This window comes from Theropithecus gelada, chromosome 19 (assembly GCF_003255815.1).
Source record: "Theropithecus gelada isolate Dixy chromosome 19, Tgel_1.0, whole genome shotgun sequence".
NCBI classification, from domain to species: domain Eukaryota; kingdom Metazoa; phylum Chordata; class Mammalia; order Primates; family Cercopithecidae; genus Theropithecus; species Theropithecus gelada.
Window position 1 is genome coordinate 47,086,494 of NC_037687.1, and position 21,943 is coordinate 47,108,436.

At 50.3% G+C, this 21,943-nt stretch overlaps 1 protein-coding gene across 1 annotated transcript in view; it reads left to right on the plus strand.

Moving 5' to 3' along the window:
* Window positions 1-21,943, plus strand: part of SLC7A9 (solute carrier family 7 member 9) — a 33,311-nt gene that overhangs the window by 1,676 nt on the left and 9,692 nt on the right. Inside the window, exons 3-11 of the mRNA XM_025367670.1 lie at window positions 3,769-3,916; window positions 4,207-4,449; window positions 6,026-6,151; window positions 6,394-6,493; window positions 7,971-8,015; window positions 8,669-8,792; window positions 10,098-10,201; window positions 18,093-18,189; window positions 19,825-19,974. Coding sequence (XP_025223455.1) covers window positions 3,769-3,916; window positions 4,207-4,449; window positions 6,026-6,151; window positions 6,394-6,493; window positions 7,971-8,015; window positions 8,669-8,792; window positions 10,098-10,201; window positions 18,093-18,189; window positions 19,825-19,974 — 1,137 coding nt within the window. The remainder of the gene's footprint in view (window positions 1-3,768; window positions 3,917-4,206; window positions 4,450-6,025; window positions 6,152-6,393; window positions 6,494-7,970; window positions 8,016-8,668; window positions 8,793-10,097; window positions 10,202-18,092; window positions 18,190-19,824; window positions 19,975-21,943) is intronic.

The following is a 21,943-nucleotide window of genomic DNA, read 5'->3' on the forward strand; positions in this document are numbered from 1 at the left end:
TATATATATATATTTTTTTTTTTTTTTTTTTTTTTGAGACGGAGTCTGGCTCTGTCACCCAGGCTGGAGTGCAGTGGCCGGATCTCAGCTCACTGCAAGCTCCGCCTCCCGGGTTCCCGCCATTCTCCTGCCTCAGCCTCCCGAGTAGCTGGGACTACAGGCGCCCGCCACCTCGCCCGGCTAGTTTTTTTGTATTTTTTTAGTAGAGACGGGGTTTCACCGTGTTCGCCAGGATGGTCTCGATCTCCTGACCTCGTGATCCGCCCGTCTCGGCCTCCCAAAGTGCTGGGATTACAGGCTTGAGCCACCACGCCTGGCCCTTTTTTTTTTTTTTTGAGATGGAGTGTTGCTCTGTCGCCCAGGCTGGAGTGCAGTGACGCCATCTCAGCTCACTGCAACCTCCACCTCCCCGGTTCAAGGGATTCTCCTGCCTCAGGCTCCTGAGTAGTGGGGATTATAGGCGCCCGCCACCATACCCGGCTAATTTTTGTATTTTTAGTAGGGATGGGGTTTCGCCATGTTGGCCAGGCTGGTCTCGAACTCCTGACCTCAGGTGATCCTCATACCTCGGCCTCCCAAAGTGCTGGGGTTACAGGTGTGTGCCACTGCACCCGGCTGCATTTTTTTTTTTTTTTTTTTGAGACAGAGTGTTGCTATGTCGCCCAGGCTGGAGTGCAGTGGCTTGATCTCAGCTCACTGCAACCTCTGCTTCCTGGGTTCAAACAGTTCTCCTGCCTCAGTCTCCTGAGTAGCTGGGACTACAGGCATGTGCCACTATGCCTGGCTAATTTTTGTATTTTTAGTAGAGACAGGGTTTCACCATGTTGGCCAGGCTGGCCTCCAATTCCTGGCCTCAAGAGATCTGCCCACCTTGGCTTCCCAAGTGTTGGGATTACAGGCGTGAGCCAACTTGCCCAGCCCACATATTATTTTAAGTTCATACCTGGGTGCTTTTGTGTGTTGGGCAAATGTCTAGAGGGGCCAGTAGTTTTGTTCAAACTAATGACCTTTCCAGGAATGGTCAGAAAGGGCCTCCTTTTTAAAAATTAAAAAAAAAAAAAAAAATTTAGAGACAAGGTCTTGCTCTGTCACCCAGGCTGGAGTGCAGTGGTACAATCATGGCTCACTGCAGCCTCGACCTCCTGGGCTCAAGTGATCCTCCTGCCTCAGCCTCCGGAGTAGCTGGGACTACAGGGGTGCACCACAATGCCCTGCCAAATTTTTAACTTTTCAAAAAAATTTTTTCTGTAGAGGCAGGGTCTTGCTGTGTTGCCCAGGCTGGTCTGGAACTCCTGGGCTCAAGCCATCCTCCCACCTCGGGCTCCCAAAGTGCTGGGATTATAGGCGTGAGTCACTGTGCCCAGCCAGAGAGGGTGCTCTGATGGTTGAGTCCCCTCTAAATGCCTGTCCCTCTTATGTCTGAATGGCTGTTGTAAGGGGAAGTACTGCCCCCAGCATAGCCTGTTCTGTCTTAGAGGCATCTACCAGGGACGGCTGCTCTGAGTTGGGGTGCAGTGAGCAGCTGGGGCTGGCCCTGGGCCTGGAGGGGAAGGGAGTTTGAGGCTGTGGGGAAGGCAGAAAGGAGCTCCATACGGCACCACGGCAGGCCCACGCAGTTGGGAGCAGCAGGTGCTGTGCATGGAGGGGCGGGGAGGGCTTCAGGCTCCTAGGAGGAGGAAAGGCAGCCCCAGGCAAGCTCAGGATGGTTTCCGCTTCCGGGGCAGAGGTGTGGGTGGGGCCTCCGAGAGCTCCCATGCCTGGCAGCAGAGGGGATGGAGGAGGGACCGCACCAAGGCTTTAGGACTTGACCAGGGGGCTAGCAATGGCCTGAATGGCTTGGCCTGGGACTGGGGTCCCCAGGAGGTAGATGATGGGCTGCAGCCCTCTCCCTCTCGGCCAGTCTCAGGCCTGATCTCAGCAAGGGCCTCTTGGAACCCTGTTGGGCCCAGTGGCCACAGAGCACAGCTGAGAAATCCCCAGATGTGTCTTCTGAGCTGGGGACAGGTGTGGCGGCACACGCCTGTAACCTTAGCACTTTGGGAGGCTGAAGAGGGACGATTGCTTGAGCCCAGGAAATCGAGGCTGCAGTGAGTCATGATCGTACCATTGCACTCCAAGCCTGGGTGACAGAGCAAGACCCTGACTCTAAAAACTGAAAATCTGAGCTGGGTCTACCCCTCAGTCAGGCAGCTTCAGGGTGAATGCAGGCCTCACCCACATCAGAACCCAGGCAGTCCCTCAGCAGGAGGGAGGATTCTGGAGCCAAACAGGGCTGAGATGAGGAGGAGAGCTGAGCCCTGTCCTGGAAGTGCGTCCTGGCCCTGAAAGCTGACGCTGCTCCCCAGGGATCCCGCTGGTGTGCGCCGAGTCCCCAGGGTGGCAGCCTGCAGCTGGGAGCCCTTCATCCCCTGCGATCTGACTCCAAGCCCAGCCTCTTCCCAGACAGGTGAACACGGGCGCTGGAAACTTCAGGCTCTGGAGATCTGGCTGGGGGCTGCTTCTGAGGACAGGTGTTATGAGTAGGGCTTGAGTTGGACTTTTTTTTTCCTCCTTGATTGGTATGTAATTTACATACAGTGAAATGTGCAGGGTTTTTTTATTGGAGACAGAGTCTCACTGTCACCCAGGCTGGAGTGCAGTGGCTCACTGCAACCTCTGCCTCGCGGGGTTCAAGAGATTCTCCTGCCTCAGCCTCCTGAGTAGCTAGGAACAGGCGTGCACCAGAATGCCTGGCTGATTTTTGTATTTTTTAGTAGAGACAGGGTTTCTCCGTGTTGGCCAGGCTGGTCTCAAACTTGCGACCTCAGGTGATCCGCCTGCCTTGGCCTCCCAAAGTGCTGGTATTACAGGCATGAACCACCGCACCTGCCGAAATGTACAGATCTTTAGTGCTGAGTTTGGTGAGTTTTGACAGATGTACCACCCCAGAAAGCTCCCTCCTGCCCCTTTCTGGGCAGGGCCCCAGCCCTGCATTCCTGTCGCCGTGGATTCGTTTCACTTGTTCTTGAACTTCACAGGCATGGAACCATCCGGGGTCTCTTTGAGCTGGGTTCTGTTCTGAGAAAGCTCACATCCTAGCAAATGGCACTGGGCCAGGCATGGTGGCTTACGCCTGCAATCCCAGCACTTTGGGAGGTTGAGTTGGGAGGATTGTTTGAGGCCAGCAGTTTGAGGCTGCAGTGACCTATTATCTCACCGCTGTGCTCCAGCCTGGGTGACAGATCTGACTCTAAATAAATAAGTAAATAAAAATAAGATAAAAGAAAATGGCACCCAGAAAGTTAACAGTCCCCGAATGTTTCGGTTTCTGGGAGGCCTCCGTTGCTCACCCTGCATGGAGCCTCTGGCCAGGACTCTAGGCCCTGACTTCCCTCTGCTTTGGTGGTGCACTCCTTTCTCCTCTGCCCAGCTTAGAGGCGTATCCCGAGGGCCCTTCTTATTGGCAAGCTGTCGCCAAGTCAGTCTTTTCATTGAGGGCACAGGATCATGGCTAGGCGCACGGAACCTGGGCCAGTGTCCTCCTCTGTACCTTGGGGGTGGTACCGTGTGGCCAGCTCATGGGGCTGTCACGAGAATTAATCACGTTAACATAAGCGAAGCTCCGGGAGCCGTGCCCCGGTGTTGCCAGGGCAGCCGCTCGGGGTGGAAGCGCTTGGAGCATGGGCTTTGGCTGGGGCTGCCCTGGCCGTACCAAGGCAGGGTGGTACGTGGTCTTCTGGGCTGGGTTCAGGCGTGGCACTAACATGCTCTTCCTTCCTCCACACCTAGCTGGGCCTCATCAGTGGCATCTGCATCATCGTGGGCACCATCATCGGCTCTGGGATCTTCATTTCCCCCAAGTCTGTGCTCAGCAACACGGAAGCTGTGGGGCCCTGCCTCATCATATGGGCGGTTTGCGGGGTCCTCGCGATGCTGGGTAAAGAGACTTGGCTCCCTGATGCAGCCCCCGAAGCATGCAGGGGCACGCTACGCAGGCGCTACCTGTTCAGCCCTCACCCTGCCAGTGTCCCTCTTGGCACATGTGTGGCAAACAGGTGTAAATCAGGCTGGACTGAATGTCCAACAGCTGGAGCTCAGGGCCGTCCAGTGAGGGCGGACCACGGTGGGCCCCTCCATACGCGGGCAGCCCCCCGCGGGAGGAAAGCTCCCTGGGGCCGGAGCAGTGCCTCACAAGGGGCCTATGGGCCCTTCCTCTCTGCATTCCAGGCGCCCTGTGCTTTGCGGAACTTGGCACAATGATCACCAAGTCAGGGGGCGAGTATCCCTACCTGATGGAGGCCTACGGGCCCATCCCCGCCTACCTCTTCTCCTGGGTCAGCCTGGTGGTCATGAAGCCCTCGTCCTTCGCCATCATCTGCCTCAGCTTCTCCGAGTATGTGTGCACGCCCTTCTACGTGGGCTGCAAACCTCCTGTAATTGTTGTGAAATGCCTGGCCGCTGCCGCCATCTGTGAGTACCCGAGCCCAGGGCGGGGTCAGAAAAGACCCGACACAGAGGGTGTCCGGGGACCCCGCCCTCCGCTCCTTCCCAGTGAGCTAGAGTCTCTGGCGAGGGGCCAGGCAGGGCCTGGCATCAGCCTTTGCGGTACCTGTGGGTGCCGCACGCTGGGGACCCCCAGGCCCATGGGGGCTGCAGGGAGGGGTACCGCTGGCTGTCCTGCAGGGCAGAGCCGTGGCTCAGGGCCCAGCTTCTTCTCCCGGCATGGTGGCACGTACCTGTAATCCCAGCTACTTACCGGACGCTGCTTACCATGCCCTGATAATTTTTCGCCATCTGAGGCAGCCCGGCTAAATTTCAAAGGTCATCTCCAGGTTCATTTAAAAGGTCCTTAAACTCCCAGGTTGGGATCTGCCCTCTTGGAATTTGGGAGATAATGTGGTGGCTGATGGGGGAGCTGGGGTGGGCAGCAGTCATGCTGCCCGTTTCTACTAAAATACAAAAATTAGCATGCTTGGAATCTCACCACTTTGGGAGGCTGAGGTGGGAGGATCGCTTGAGGCCAAGAGTTTGAGATTAGCCCTGTCAACACAGTGAGACCCTTGCCTCTACAAAAAATAAAAACATTAGCTGCGTGTGGTGGCATGCACCTGGAGTCCCAGCTACTTGGGAGGCTGAGGAGGGGGGATCACTTGAGCCTTGGCCCTGTCTCAAAAAATAAAATAAAAGAGGCTGGGTGTGGTGGCCCACGCCTGTAATCCTAGCACTTTGGGAGGCCAAGGCGGGTGCATTACTTGAGGTCACGAGTTTGAGACCAGCCTGGCCAACGTGGCAAAATCCTATTTCTACTAAAATACAAAAATTAGCAGGGTGGGGTGGGGGGGCTGGGGGGCTGGTGGGGTAGCATGTGCCTATAATCCCAGCTACTGGGGAGATTGAGGCAGGAGAATTGCTTGAACCCGGGAGGTGGAGGTTGCAGTGAGCCGAGACTGTGCCTTTGCACTCCAGCCTAGATGACAGAGTGAGACTCCACCTCAAATAAATAAATAAATAAAAATAAAATTAGAAAAACTGGATGTGAGGGCAATCTGGCAGGGACATGTGTCGCCCCTCTGATCGCCAGGGTTGATTCAGGTGATCTGGCTGGCTAGGCTGGTGTCCCTTTCCTCCCTCACTGCTCCACGTACATCCCTCCTGAAGCTGTGTGCTTGGTCGAAGAGGATGACCATCCCCGATAGAGGAGGACTGGTCTTCGGTCAAGGGTATATCAGTAGCCGCGCTCCCCCTCTAGAACCTCCAGACAAGCTCTCTACTAAAAATACAAAAATTAGCCAGTCATGGTATGCACCTGTCGTCCTAGCTACTCAAGCGTCTAAGGCAGGAGAATTGCTTGAACCGGGGAGGCAGAGATTGCTGAGATCATGAGCTGAGATCATGCCACTGCTCTCCAGCCTGGGTGACACAGTGAGACTCCATCTCAAAAAAAGAAAATTAAAAATAAAAAGTTAAAAAATATATAAACAAAAGGAGAGTCTCTCCAGGGCTTTGTTGAAAACCATAAATGCAGAAACTGCCCCCACCCTTCCAGTGTTCATCACGACGGTGAACTCACTGAGCGTGCGGCTGGGAAGCTACGTCCAGAACATCTTCACCGCGGCCAAGCTGGTGATCGTAGCCATCATCATCATCAGCGGGCTCGTGCTCCTGGCCCAAGGTGACCCACGGGAGGGCGGGCCCTGCACGGGCACACACCAAACCCCCTTCCACTGGGAGCGGAGCAGCCTTGCCCCACAAGCCCATCGCCAAGGAAGCGTGGCAGGAACTCAGTGGGAGGGATCCTTAGTTGCAGGGCGTGTTTAATAAGCTGGGTTCACAATCATGCCCGTCTTTCCCGTGGAGATGCACTCAAGATCTGGCCGGCTGACACCCGCCGTTCACTGTCTGACTTCATTACAGGAAACACAAAGAATTTTGATAATTCTTTCGAGGGCGCCCAGCTGTCTGTGGGAGCCATCAGCCTGGCGTTTTACAATGGACTCTGGGCCTACGATGGATGGTGAGGCGTCCTGAGATGTCCCGAGCCTGGGGGTGGGTGGGGTTCTCCAGGCGACTTTAACTCCACCTGTCATGGAAAGCAATGAGTTCCCCTCTCTGGGGTTTGGTGTGACCTTGACATTCACCCTCCCATTTCCTTTTTGTGAAGCATGCGACAACCTCTACCCTTTATTCCCGGAGACTCCGGCTCAGCCAGCCAGAGCGCTCTGTGCGGAACCCACCGGGCCAACAGAGGCTCAGGCCAATTAGACGCAACCAGGGCCCAAGCTCGGCTTTTCTGTTTTGTTTCGGTTTCTTTTTTTTTTGTTTTTTTAGAGACAGGATCTCACTTGGTCACCCAGGCTGGAGTGCAATGGCATAATCATAGCTCACTGTAGCCTCAAACTCCTGGGCTCAAGCCAGCTTCCCGCCTCAGCCTCCTGAGCAGCTGGGACTACAGATAGGAGCTCCCATGCCCGGGTAATTTTTTATTTTTATCCTTTGTAGAGACAGAGTCTCTCTATGTTGCCCAAGCTGGTCTCAAACTCCTGCACTCAGGCAGTTCTCTCTCCTCAGCCTCCCAAAGTGCTGGGATTACAGGCGTGAGCCACCGTGTCCTGCCTCAAGCTCTTGATTAAACAAAGAATACTCAATAGCTCTTCTATTTAACCTTGAAAATCATTAGGATTGGGAGCCTCTTTGAACCTATTATGGTTTGGGGGCTGCCCTACAAAAATAAATAATATCATATACATTTTATGTATTTATCGGGTTTAGTGGACGAGACTTTGTTGTCATTTTTTTTTTTTTTTTTTTTGAGACAGAGTCTCACTCTATCACCCAGGCTGGAGTGCAGTGGCGCGATCTCAGCTCACTGCAATTGCTTGAACCCCTCAGGTTCAAGCAATTCTCCTGCCTCAGCCTTCTGACTAGCTGGGATTACAGGCACCTGCCACCACGTACGTCTAATTTTTGTATTTTTAGTAGAGATGAGGTTTTACCATGTTGACCAGGCTGGTCTTGGACTTCTGACTTCAAGTGATCCACCCACCTCAGCCTCCCAAACTGCTGGGATTACAGACGTGAGCCACTATGCCTGGCCCGTTTTTGTCCTTTAAGGAAGAAGCGTGACCATCTATAACACTGGTCCTTCTCTCCTGCAAAGCATTTATAGATTTCATTCCCTTTTCAGACAAAGGAATATTCCATTTTTTCAAAGCCCCCTGGGGATTCACTACTCCTGATTATTCTTGAAAATCCATGTGATTCCCAAGGAGGGCAAAGACTCAACCAGCTGACAGATGTGTAGGTCTGGGTAGGACCCCAGGCCCCACCACTAGCAGGGCCATTAACGTGGAAAGAAATTCACCTGGAATTTCTGCAGGAGAATTTTTTTCTCTGGTAGAGAATCTTAAATGAAGCCAAAATTTATTATTGTGGGTTTCATATTGGAAAAAGAAAGTCAAGGTGTGTGATGCTTGTTACTTTCCTTTTTCCAGGAATCAACTCAATTATATCACAGAAGAACTTAGAAACCCTTACAGGTAACAGCTGAATCAGTGCAGGGGACAGTAGCCGGGCAGGCTGATTTCTCTTCTCCTGGTGAAGACTGGAGCTGTTTCCCTGGTTATTCCATGATGTCCTTCCCAACAGTGATTTTTTTTTTTTTTTTTGAGACGGAGTCTTGCTCTGTCGCCTAGACTGGAGTGCGGTGGTGCAATCTCAGCTCACTAAATTTTGTATTTTTTTAGTAGAGATGGGATTTTTTTAGTAGAGATGGGATTTTGCCATATTGGCCAGGCTGGTCTTGAACTCCTGACCTCAAGAGACTCGCCCACCTCGGCCTCCCAAAGTGCTGGGATTACAGGTGTGAGCCACCCCGCCCGGCCAGCGAATGGTTTCTTATAAGCTCACTATGCACGTTTAGAGCTTGGTTTGGTTTGGGGCAGAGCAGTGGCTACTAAGGGAGGGAGGAGCTTGGTCTTCCTTTACCTCTGGCTTATTCTGCTTTATAAACAGTTCCATGTGAACTGCTCTGGAGTCCGAGAGGCGGCATTCCCATTTGAAAATGTCTCATGTTCCTGCTGGGGCTCTGCTACCTGTGAATCTTCGCCCTGGAAGGGCCTCAGGGAGGGCGTCCATCTCCCACAGGAGGCTGCGGTCTGAACGTGGCTCTCCGTGTCACTGCCCCTCCCAGAAACCTGCCTTTGGCCATTATCATCGGGATCCCCCTGGTGACGGTGTGCTACATCCTCATAAATGTGTCCTACTTCACCGTGATGACTGCCACCGAACTCCTGCAGTCCCAGGCCGTGGCCGTGGTGAGTGCTCGGGCATCGCTGCTGGCGGGCTGTGGCTTGTGGGAAGGGGGTAAGGCAGGTGTCAGCACTGAAGGTGAGCTCCCTCCCAGGGAAGGAGGGCGGTATTCACGGACGGGGGCACGGACTGGGCATGCACGGCATGGAGTCGGAGGCAGGGCTGGGCTAGCCAGGGTGAGGGTTTGACAGGCAAGCATGAAGCAGAGGCAGAAAGTGCCAGGGAGTCGGGGGAGGCCATTATATTAGGCTGGTGCAAAAGTCATTGCCATTCCTTTCAATGGCAAAATTGGCAATTACTTTTGCACCACCCTAGATAATAATGAATCATAGAAGCTGAGAGGTGAGAGGCATTGGGGCCAGTGAAGAGGTGGCTGGGGGCCTCCTGCGGTTGCAAACAGACAACCAAGTGTTGGGGATTCAGAAGGTGGAGGAGACATAGTTTGGATAAGCACTGAGGTCACTGACCACGAGACTGGGGGCTGCTAAGGTGGGAGGGAGAATTCAGCCATTCTAGTTGGAGTGGGGGTTCGGGGAAGTGAGGGGTGAAGGTGTCAGGATATTGAAATGACCAAGAATTATGCAGCTGGGTGTGGTGGCGAGTGCCTGTGGTCTCAGCTACTTGGACGACTGAGGCCAAGGATCGCGTGAACCCAGGAGGCTGAGGCTACAGTGAGACATGATCACGCCACTGCACTCCAGCCTGGGCAACAGAGCAAGATCCTGTCTCCAAAAAAATCAAATTAAAAAATAAAGATTTGGCCGGGCAAGTTGGCTCATGCTTGTAATCCCAGCACTTTGGAAGGCCGAGGTGGGCGGATCACAAGGTCAGGAGTTCAAGACCAGCCTGGCCAACATGGTGAAATCCCGTCTCTACTAAAAATATAAAAATTAGGTCGGTGTGGTGGCACGTGCCTGTAATCCCAGCTACTTGGGAGGCTGAGGCATGAGAATCGCTTGACCCCAGGAGGCAGAGTTGCAGTGAGCTGAGACCGCACCATTGCACTCCAGCCTGAGCAACAAGAGCGAAACTCCGTCTGATTAATTGACAGATAGATAGATAGATAGATAGACAGACAGATAGATAGATTTTATGCCAGGGAGTAGTGGATAAGAGATTTCTCTTGCCATCACAATACCTGGAGGTAGGTGAGTGGCGTTCTCCTCTCTCCTCTGCAGTGGAGAAGTCAGAGGCTGTGCCCCGAGGTGAGGTGGGTCCCTGGGTCCCCTGGGAGGCCAGAATAGCTTTTGGGGGCCAGCGGCTCTTGGAGGCCGAGAAGACCCTCAGGACTCATCTCGCTTCTCTCACAGACGTTTGGTGACCGTGTTCTCTATCCAGCGTCTTGGGTCGTTCCACTTTTTGTGGCATTTTCAACCATCGGTGCTGCTAACGGGAGCTGCTTCACAGCGGGCAGGTAGGGGACCCCCGGCCGTCACTCCCAGGGTGGGCAGGGGCGGCGAAACCAATGTCACCCCTGAGGAAGACACACAGCTCAAATCCTCAGGGCTCTGCCAGGCGAAACCCATGGCAGCACAAGTAGGAGACCCAAATCCAGGGGGAGGGATGTGGCTTGAACCCACGCCGCAAACTGGCCAGGAAGGCGTGGATGGGCCTGCACACAGGAATTGATCAAGGCTGCCTGGAATCTCAGCCTTTCCACTCCAGGGTCCTAGTTCCAAACATGGGGGGGAGCTGCCCATGCTGAGGTGAAGGGAAGTAACACAGTTGTCCAGTGTTCCCCATGGATATATTTCCAAGTGAAATTGACAAAGTCTACGTATGTTAAAAAATGAAATACCATAAAATCATTCTTCTAAAGCCAAACCAAAATACACGCCTCCAACTTCGTTCTTTGTCAAAAGCATTTTGGCTACATCCTTTGTATTTCTTTATAAATGTTTAAATTTTAATTTTAATTAACTAATTAATTTTGAGGCAGACTCTCGCTCTGTTGTCCAGACTGGAGCACAGTGGCACGATCTTGGCTCACTGTAGCCGCCACCTCCTCGGCTCAAGCAATCCTCCTTCCTCAGCCTTTGGAGTAGCTGGGACCACAGGCACGTGCCACCACACCTAGCTAACTTTTGTATTTTTAGTTGAGACGGGGTTTCACCATGTTGCCCAGGCTGGTTTCGAACTCCTGGCTCAAGTGATCCTCCTGGCTCAGCCTCCCAAAGTCCTGGAATTACAGGCACGAACTATCGTGCCCAGCCTTATTTTATTTTTAAATTGACAAATAATAATTGTTTATATGGGCTGAGGCAGGAGGATCCCTTGAGGCCAGGAGTTCGAGACTAGTCTGGGCCACATGGTGAGACTCCGTCTCTACAAAAAGAAATTTAAAAATTAGCTGGGTGTGGCGGCCCATGCTTGTAGTCCCAGCTACTTGGGAGGCTGAGGTGGGAGGATTGTGTAAGCCCAGGAGTTCCAGGCTGCAGTGAGCCATGATCACACCACTGCACTCCAGCCCGAGTAACAGAACAAGACCCTGTCTCTAAAAAATAATAACAATAATTGCGTATATGTATGTGGTAGAGTGTGATGTTTCAATACATGTAAACATTGTGGAATGAGCAAATCAGGCTAATTAACATGTATCACCTCACATACTTATTTCTTTGCAATGAGAACATTTAAAATCCACTAGCCATTTTGAAATATACACTGTTATTAACAACAGTCACCTTGCTGTGCATTAAATCACCAGAGCTTATTCCTCCCATCATACTGAAACTCTGTAGCCTTTGACCAACATTGCTGCTTTTGCCATCCCAGGCCCCTCTTCCTTCAGCCTCTGGTAACCAGCATTCTACTCTCTATTGCTATGTTTCAATTTTTAGATTTCACGTATGTCGCCGGTCATTACAACTATCTGGGCTGGTGGCACAGGGATAAGAATTTACCAAGACAGCTGTAGGTCAGGAAAGGCCAATTTATTAGAGTAAGCAGGAAAATACATTGTAAGGGTGCAATGGGCAGGTCAGCGAGAGAGGAGCTGACTGCAAAGAGACAAAGGCTTGCTGAGGATTTTATAGGATGGTGCTTGTGCTGTGTGCTGGACAGGGGTATGTGCAGTACCGATAATGCCAAGGTTGCAGTGAGCTAACTTGCATTTTTCTATAAGCTGAGGGTCTGGCGATCACTGGGCACAGGAAGATTGTGTTATTTGTGCAGGGGGCTATGTGTCCTGGGCCATGAAGAAAGGCAGGCTTGTAGCTTACCTGCTTTATCTCTTTTGGCTTTCCCTTGGTCCCACCAGCCTGACTCATTTTCCCTAATTAGGACTCCATAATATATAAGGGAGGTCATGGGATATTTGTCTTTTTGTGTCAGGCTTATTTCACTTAGCATAATGTTCTCTAGAGTCATCTTTGTTGTCAAAAACTGGCAGAATTCCATTCTCTTTAGAGTCTGAATAGTATTCCATTGTGTATCTATAACATTATTTTTATTCATTGATCTGCTGATGGACACTTGGCTTGATCTGCTGTGTCCGTGTCTTGGCTGTGGTGAATAACATTGTAATGAACATGGGAGTGCAGACACCTGACATGTGGATTTCAATTCATTCAAGTATATACCCAGAGGTACATGGGAGTGCAGGTATCTGACATACGATTTCAATTCATTCAAATATATACCCAAGGCCAGGTGCAGTGGCTCATGCCTGTAATCCCAGCACTTTGGGAGGCCGAGGTGGGTGGATCACTTGAGGTCAGGAGTTCGAGACCAATCTGGCCAATATGGTGAAACCCCATCTCTACTAAAAATACAAAAATTAGCAGGGCATGGTGGCAGATGCCTGCAATCCCAGCTATTCAGGAGGCTGAGGTAGGAGAATCGCTTGAACTCGGCAGGCAGAAGGTGCAGTGAGCTAAGATTGTACCAGTGCACTCCAGCCTGGGCAACAGAGTGAGACTCCATCTCAAAAGAAAAAAAAAAACAAAAAAAAAAACCTCATTGTCCAGACCAATGTCACAGAGCTGCCCCCTGTTTTCTCCTAGGAATTTTACAGTTTCAAGTCTTACATCCATTTTGAGTAGATTTCTTGTCTAAGGGGTGAGATAAGAGTCCAATTTCATTCCGCCAGCTTTCCCACTTGCATATGAATATTACAATCAGCTTGCCAGTTTCTACAGTAAAGCTGTTGGGATTTTGATCAGGACTGTGTTGAATCTATAGATCAACCGGGGGAAGATTCTGCTGTCTTAAAAGTACTGAGTCTTCCAGCATGGGTACAGTGGCTCAACCTGAAATCAAAGCACTTTGGGAGGCCGAGGGGGAGTACTGCTTGAGCCCAAGAGTTAGAGACCAGCCTAGGCAACATAGTGAGACCCCATCTCTACAAAAAATACAATAAACTTTGCCAGGCATGGTGGCACATGCCTGTGGTCCCAGCTACTCAGGAGACTGAGGTGGGAGGATCACGTGAGCCCAGGAGGGCGAGGCTGCAGTGAGCTGAGATTGCACCACTGCACTCCAGCCTAGGAGACAGAGTGAGACCTTGTCTACAAAAAAAAAAAAAAAAAAAAAATGCTGAGTCTTCCAATCTATGGGAGGACTGTTTATTTAGGTCTTTAATGTTTTTTTAAACAACTTTTTTTTATGTTTTTGTTTTTGTTTTTTGAGACGGAGTCTCGCTCTTTGCTCTGTCATCCAGGGTGAAACACAGTGGCACAATCTCAGCTCACTGCAAGCTCCATCCCCCGGGTTCATGCCATTCTCCTGCCTCAGCCTCCCGAGTAGCTGGGACTACAGGCGCCTGCCACCAAGCAGGCTAATTTTTTGTATTTTTAGTAGAGACGGGGTTTCACTGCGTTAGCCAGGATGGTCTCGATCTCCTGACCTCGTGATCTGCCCGCCTCAGCCTCCCAAAGTGCTGGGATTACAGGCATGAGCCACCGTGCCCGGCCTTTTTTTTTTTTCTGAGACAGGATCTTGCTTTGTCACCCAGGCTGGAGTGCAAGTGACACAATCGCTCACTGCAACTTCTGCTTCCCAGGTTCAAGCGATCCTCATGCCTCAGCCTTCCAAGTAGCTGGGATTACAGGCATACACCATCACACCTGGCTAATTTTTGTATTTTTGGTAGAGATGGGGTTTCACCATGTTGCCCAGGCTGGTCTCGAACTCAAACTCCTGGCCTCAAGTGATCCACCTGCCTCGGCCTCCCAGTGTTGGGATTACAGGTGTGAGCCACTGTGCCTGGCTTAATTTTTTGTAAAAAAGTGTTTTTTGAGTAGTTTTTGGTATATAGTTCTTGCACATCTTTTGTCAAATTTATTCCAAAGAATTTCATTTTTCATACTATTCTAAATGGTATTGTTAAAGAAAAAAGTTGCTTAATTTTCAGTTTCTGATAGCTTATTGCTAGTATACACAAACACAATTTTAACAGTTCTAATTAAGGTACAAATATCATAAAACTCACCCTTTGTAATTGTACAACTCAATTATTTTCATAAATTTATAAGGCCGTGCAAAACATCACAATCCGATTCTAGATCATTTCCATCACCCCAAAAAGGTTGCTCATTGCCTAATTAATCCCTGCTTTCACCCACAGCCCCAGGCAACCACTAAGCTGCTTCTGTCTCTATACTTTTGCTTTTTCTTGATGTTTCATCTAAATAGAATGACACGGGTCAGGCGTGGTGGCTCACACCTGTAATCCCAGCACTTTGGATGGCCAAAGTGGGCGGATCACTTGAAGTCAGGAATTCAAGACCAGCTTGGCCAACATGGTGAAACCCTGTCTCATAAAGTACAAAAATTAGCCAGATGTGGTGGGGGGCGCCTATAATCCCAGCTACTTGGGAGACTGAGGCAGGAGAATCACTTGAACCCGGTGGGGCAGAGGTTGCAGTGAGCCAAGATTGTACCATTGCACTCCAGCCTGGGCAACAGAGTGAGACCCCGTCTCTAAAAAAAAAAAAAAAAAAAAAGGGTTTATAGCTTTGGTCATGTAAAATCTGGCAGGACTAGCGCTCCCATGTCAGATTTCTCCTTGCCTGTTTAGCATTCCCTATGCACTTACAATGATTTTGTCCAAAAGTTCCAAAAGTCCTGCTTGCGTTCTGATTGCATGGAATTTGTATATTAATTTCTGGAGGACTGACAAAAATCTTTGACAGTATTCACCCTGAGTCTAAATCCCCCTTCCTTTTATCAACTCCCATCCTCCTGGTTTCACTTGTTTTGGGAATTAAGATCAAGTTCATATCAATTCAAAGTTAAGCTATGTAGTTGTAAATAGATGGGTCGTTGTGGCATTTGTACTGACTTCCGATTTTATTGCGCTGTAGTTAAAGAGTATGTGACCGGCCGGGCGCGGTGGCTCAAGCCTGTAATCCCAGCACTTTGGGAGGCCGAGGCGGGCGGATCACGAGGTCAGGAGATCGAGACCATCCTGGCTAACATGGTGAAACCCCGTCTCTACTAAAAATACGAAAAACTAGCCGGGTGTGGTGGCGGGCGCCTGTAGTCCCAGCTACTCAGAGGCTGAGGCAGGAGAATGGCCTGAACCTGGGAGGCGGAGCTTGCAGTGAGCCGAGATCGCGCCACTGCACTCCAGCCTGGGTGACACAGCGCGAGACTCCGTCTCAAAAAAAAAAAAAAAAAAAGAGTATGTGACCTTTATGATATCAAGTCTTAGTTTGGGGTTTTTGTTGGTTGTTGTCGTTTGGAGACAGGGTCTCAGTGTTGCCCAGGCTGGAGTGTGGTGGCGCAATCATGGCCCACTGCAGCCTCAGACTCCTGTGCTTAAGTGATCCTCCCACCTAAACCTTTCAAGTAGCTGGGACCACAGGCACGTGCCACCATGCGTGGCTAATATTTTTTGTAGATGTGAGGTCTTACTATGCTGGCCAAGCTGGTCTCAAACTCCCGGCCTCAAGCAATCCTCCCACTTCAACCTCCCAAAGTGCTGGGATTACAGGCGTAAGCCACAGTGGCTGGCCTGATATCAATTCTTTTTATTTATCTTTTTGAGAGAGTCTTGCTCTGTTGTCCAGGCTAGAGTGCAGTGGCATGATCTTGGCTCACTGCAACCTTCACTTCCTGGGTTCAAGCGATTCTCCTGCCTCAGCCTCCCAAGTAGCTGGGATTACAGGCGCCTGCCACCACACCCAATTTTTGTATTTTTAGTAGAGACAGGGTTTCACCATGTTGGCCAGGCTGGTCTTGAATTCCTGACCTCAAGTGATCCACCCGCCTCGGCCTCCCGAAGTCTTGGGATTACAGGCGTGAGCCACTGTGCCTGGCCTCAATTCTTTAGAAGTTTGAAAATGCCCTTCGTGGCTCGCTGCTATTTTTATGTTTCCTATGGTCTTGAAGACAATGTGTATTCCACAATTAAATCTAGATTTTTATGTGATCATCAAGATTTTAACTTGTAATGTTCAAATCTTTTGCTCAAATTGGATTTGCCAATTTTTGTCTGCTATGTTTCAAGGGCTCCTGGGGTTTTTGTTTTGTTTGAGACAGAGTCTCATTCTGTTGCCCAGGCTGGAGTCTGGAGTGCAATGGTGCGATCTCGGCTCACTGCAACCTCTGCTTCCCAGGTTCAAGTGATTCTCCTGCCTCAGCCTATGGAGTAGCTGGGGTTACAGGTGCCCGCCACCACACCCAGCTAATTTTTGTATTTTTAGTAAAGACGGGGTTTCCCCATGTTGGTTATGCTGGTCTTGACCTCCTGACCTCAAGCACTCCACCTGTCTCGGCCTCTCAAAGTGCTGGGATTACAGGCGAGCCACCATGCCCAGCCCAGGCTCCTGTTTTTTATATCTTCTCCTTGTTTTTTTTTTTTTTTGGAGACAGAGTCTCGCTTAGTCGCCCAGGCTGGAGTGCTATGGCGCGATCTCGGCTCACTGCAAGCTCCGCCTCCCGGGTTCACGCCATTCTGCTGCCTCAGCCTCCTGAGTAGCTGCGACTACAGGCGCCCGCCGCCTCGCCTGGCTAATTTTTTGCATTTTTAGTAGAGACGGGGTTTCACCGTGTTAGCCAGGATGGTCTCGATCTCCTGACCTCGTGATCCGCCCGCCTCGGCCTCCCAAAGTGCTGGGATTACAGGCGTGAGCCACCGCGCCCGGCCAGCTTTTTTTTTTTGAGATGGAGTCTCACTCTATCACCCAGGCTGGAGTACAGTGGCACAATCTCGGCTCACTGCAACCTCCGGCTCCCCGGTTCAAGCGATTCTACTGCCTCAGCCTCCTGAGTAGCTGGGGGTACAGGTGCCCACCACCACACCTGGCTAATTTTTTGTATTTTTAGTAGAGACGGGGTTTCACCATGATGGCCAGGCTGGTCTCGAACTCCTAACCTCATGATCTGCCTGCCTCAGCCTCCCAAAGTGCTGGGATTAAGGAGTGAGTCATTACACCTAGCCTTTTTTTTTTTTTTTTTGAGACAGAGTCTCACTTTGTCATCCAGTCTGGAGTGCAGTGGTGCGATCTTAGCTGCAATGGTGCGATCTCAGCTTACCACAACCTCTGCCTCCCAGGTTCCAGCGATTCTTCTGCCTCAGCCTCCTGAGTAGCTGGGACTACAGGTGTGCACCACCATGCCCAACTAATTTATTGTATTTTTAGTAGAGACAGGGTTTCACCATGTTGGCCAGGCTGGTCTCAAACTCCTGACCTCAGTTGATCCCCCTGCCACAGTCTCCCAAAGTGCTGGGATTACATAAGTGAGCCACCGTGCCTGGCCCAAATTTTTAATTACGGTAACTTTTTCAAGAAATTCTGGTTAGCCAGAGGATACCAGAGGCTAAAAAGGGTAGGGGGAAGGGGAGATAGGGAGAGCCTTACTGAAGGATACAAAATTACAGCTAGACAGGAGGAATAGGTTCTAGTGTTCTACACACTGCAGGGTGGCTAGAGCTCACATTAATATTAATATGTAGCTTCGGATAGCTAGGGGAGGATTTTGAATGTTCCCAACACAAAGAAATGGTAAATTTAAAAAATTTTAAAAGTTATTTGTAGAGACAGGATCTCACTATGTTGCCAGGCTGGTCTCCAACTCCCGGGCTCAAGTGAGCCTCCCGCCTTGGCCTCCCAAGATGTTGGGATTAGAGGCATGAGCCACCACACCTAGTCTCTCAGTGTGTTTAACCTCCTCACTCACTCTGCCAAAACCCACTCCTCTCCCAAAGACAGACCCTCATCTGAAGCCCAGGTCCCTGCTCAGCTCCCTTCGTGAACCTTCCGAGGGCTCCTTAGTGGACCCTGGAACACACGTCCTCAGTGGTCTTGGACAGATTGTCTGCACTCTGGTCAGCGGATTCCCATGTCGTTATTTTCCAGACTCATTTATGTGGCGGGCCGGGAGGGCCACATGCTCAAAGTGCTTTCTTACATCAGCGTCAAGCGCCTCACTCCAGCTCCCGCCATCATCTTCCACGTGAGTATGAATCCCGCTAACAGCCTATCTTCAAGGCGGGGACACTCCATCCACGGGGTGCTAAGCCTGGTGGCTTCCAAATGACCCAGATGCCCTTATTCCTTGCCATGAAATAGACACAGAAAGAATCCCAAGATACGTCAAACAATGTACCCAATGTCTGCTTCTTTGTCTGAATTTATCCGCGAAAGACAGCGTGTGCCCTCAGTGCTTCTGTGTGCATTCGTCTGTGCTGGGTTGCTGGTAACAAACTATTTAAAAGCCTACTAGCTTACAGGGAAGGAGGGTAAGACATTTTCCCAGGTGGTTACTGACAGCAGCCTCTCATGATGCTCTAATGACTGAGAAGTCACTGGATCCTTATGCAGTAAATGCCCTTTGACTGTGTTTTTTTTTTTTTTTTTTTTTGGAGACAGAGTCTTGCTCTGTCACTTAGGCTGGAGTGCAGTGGCATGATCTTGGCTCACTGCATCCTCCGTCTCCCAGGTGCAAACGATTCTCCTGCCTCAGCCTCCCAAGTAGCTGGGATTAAAGAGGCCTGCCATCATGCCCGGCTTGTTTTTGTATTTTTAGCAGAGATAGGGTTTCACCATGCTGGCCAGGCTGGTTTCGAACTCCTGGCCTCAAGTGATCGGCCCACCTCAGCCTCCCAAACTGCTGGGATTATAGGCATGAGCCACCATGCCTGACCACCCCTTTGACATCTTCTGATGGGAGCTTCTCTGTGGTGCATGGTCCTTGTTTTGTGCAACTGTTCTGAGCACTGATAAACCATCCACATTTCTACCCCAGGGCTGGTCTACACCCGTTCCCCCAGAGGAGAGGCACTACTCTCTATCATTCTGAAAACACACCCAGGAAATACCAGTCCAGGGCCCCGCAACTAACACAGGCCAAGACTAGACCTGAGCTGCTAATCCAGGGCCCCGGCTCACATTAGAAAACTCTCTTTGAGGAAAATTTGTAATTATGAAGCTGGTATAACATTCATACATATTAGGTTGGTGCAAAAGTAATTGCAGTTTTTGCCATTAAAAACTGCAATTACTGGCCAGGCATGGTGGCTCACGCCTATAATCCCAGTACTTTGGGAGGCCGAGGCAGGTGTATCACCTGAGGTCAGGAGTTCGAGAACAGCCTGGTCAACATGGCGAAACCCCATCTCACTAAAACTACAAAAATTGGCCGGGCGTGGTGGTGCCTGCCTATAATCCCAGCTACTCAGGAGGCTGAGGCAGGAGAATCTCTTGAACCCGGGAGGTGGAAGTTGCAGTGAGCCGAGATTGCGCCACTGCACTCAAGCCTGGGTGACAGAGTGAGACTCCGTCTCAAAAGACAAAACAAAACAAAAAAACCGTAATTACTTTTGCACCAACCTAATGCTTTATTTCTCCCTTGCTTAAAATCGCAACTTCAAAGATTCAGAAATTTCCCAGGTCTTTTCTGCAGGCTTCGTGGAGAAGAGCTATCATAGCCAAAGTCAGGTTTAACCCGAACTATCACGGAATGCCTGGGAAGTTCCTTTCATGCTAAAGTGTTTTTTCCACAAGAAAAACTGTTTCTTCGGTCTTCTGTGACGGGAGAACAGTGTTTTGTTGTAGTAATGACGTATGAATCCATTCTTCTTTCTATTAGGGTATCATAGCAACGATTTATATCATCCCTGGTGACATAAACTCGTTAGTTAATTATTTCAGCTTTGCCGCATGGCTCTTTTATGGCCTGACGATTCTAGGACTCATCGTGATGAGATTTACAAGGAAAGAGCTGGAAAGGCCTATCAAGGTAAGCTTGCAGCCCCAGAGTCACAAGTGGCTTTGGATTTTTTAATGAATTAGAGGTAACTCTTTCAAATGCTAGGGGCATGGGTTCTAGTTCTAATCTGACTTGACTCTTTTAAAATATCATATTTTAGAGTGGAGTTTACTCGTCATAGCATAGTTTATGATCCAGTTAGCCACCTTATTATTCATTTTATTAAGTCATCATGAATACCTGTGGCCTGTCTCTGTAACCAAAGAGGTCCACCTCTCTCTTTTTTTTTTTTTTTTTTGAGACAGTCTCACTCTGTCGCCTGGGGTGGAGTGCAGTGGCACATTCTTGGCTAACTGCAGCCTCCACGTCCCAGGTTCAAGCGACTCTCCTGCTTCAGCTTCCCAAGTTGCTGGGATTACAGGCATCTGCCACCACGCCCGGCTAATTTTTGTATTTTTAGTAGAGACAGGGTTTTACCATGTTGGCCAGGCTGGTCTCGAACTCCCGACCTCAAGTGATCTGCCTCCCCTAGCCTCCCAAAGTGCTGGGATTACAGGTGTCAGCTACTGCACCCAGCCCAGTTCTGATATCTCTCACACATATATTTTCATAGATTTTTCTTGTTTTATTTTTTTCTTTAGAGACAGGGTCTCACTGTGTTGCCTAGGCTGGTCGCAAACTCCTGGGCTCAAGCGATCCTCCCACCTCGGCTTCCCAAAGTCCTGGGGTTACAGGTGTGAGCCACCACGCCTGGCCTCCTTTCATAGACTGATGGGAACTTCTGAACTCTAGCCCCAGACCCCTTGCTGTGCAAGCAACCACTCAGAGTCTATTTCTACCATCTGTTTTGGGCTCCCCCCTACTCCCTACATGGCTGGCATGGATCTATATACCAATAAGGATGAAGTCGAATTTTACTGTTGTTACGTTAAGGGGCTTTAAAAAAAAAAACAACTGCTATTTAATTCTTATGATAACAGACATAAGAAAAAGGTAAGCTGAGGGCTTAAGTAGCTAGGACAAGAACAAGGACAATGTCTTTAGCTTTAGGACTTTGTTTTCAGAGATACGTCCAGTGGTCTTTCTGGCCCTGTGTTTTGACTGTGGACAAGTGTCTGCCATCAGCTGAGCCATGGCACAGCCTGCCTGGAGCCTGGCAGATCCACCTTGGTTAAGTCATTGCAGGCAAAATCATGGCGGTAGCATAGACTTGTAATCTGCACAAAATCCCTCATAGAAACAGACAGAGCCTCTAGGATACCAAAGGAAAAACCCTTCAGCCAACATTGTCAACATAAATCAAGGAAATGAAGTCTCATCACCAACTCCAGACTCTTAACGCCCCACTCGCCTCCAGCCCCATGTGTTCCCAGGAGAGAGGGCACACCTGGAGAGAGGTTCTCAGTGGGAAGATCAGAGGACCCCTAGGGGAGGTGGTGGAGCAGGGCTGCAGTGGCTGAAGCCCTTGAGGATCCAAGAAACTCCCCACAAAAACTCCTTTCCAGAAGGGTAAGGATCACTGAAAACAACAGCAAGAGAAACAACTGCTGGGAGAGAAAGGACACGGAACATGGCAAGCATATCAATCAGGGTCAGGGAGCTGGAGCCTATGGATACAAATCTCTCAACTGGGAAGGGGCTCCACAGAGAGGCCATGTCCCCTTAGCACTTCAAAACATCATTTTAAGGGGAAAAAAATCATTTCAGAAATAAAGAGTGGGCAAGAAGGAAAAGAAAGAACACAGAGGCTGAGTGTGGTGGCTCACACCTGTAATCCCAGTACTTTGGGAGGCCAAGGGAGGAAGATCACTAGAGCCCAGGAGTTCAAGACCAGCTTGGGCAACAGTAAGACCCTGTCTCTACAAAAAATATTTGGGTGTGGTGGTGCATGCCTATAGTCCCAGCTATTTGGGAGGCTGAGATGGGAGGACGGCTTGAGCCCAGGAGGTCAAGGCTTCAGTGAGCCAAGATCGTGCCACTGCACTCCAGCCTGGGTAAC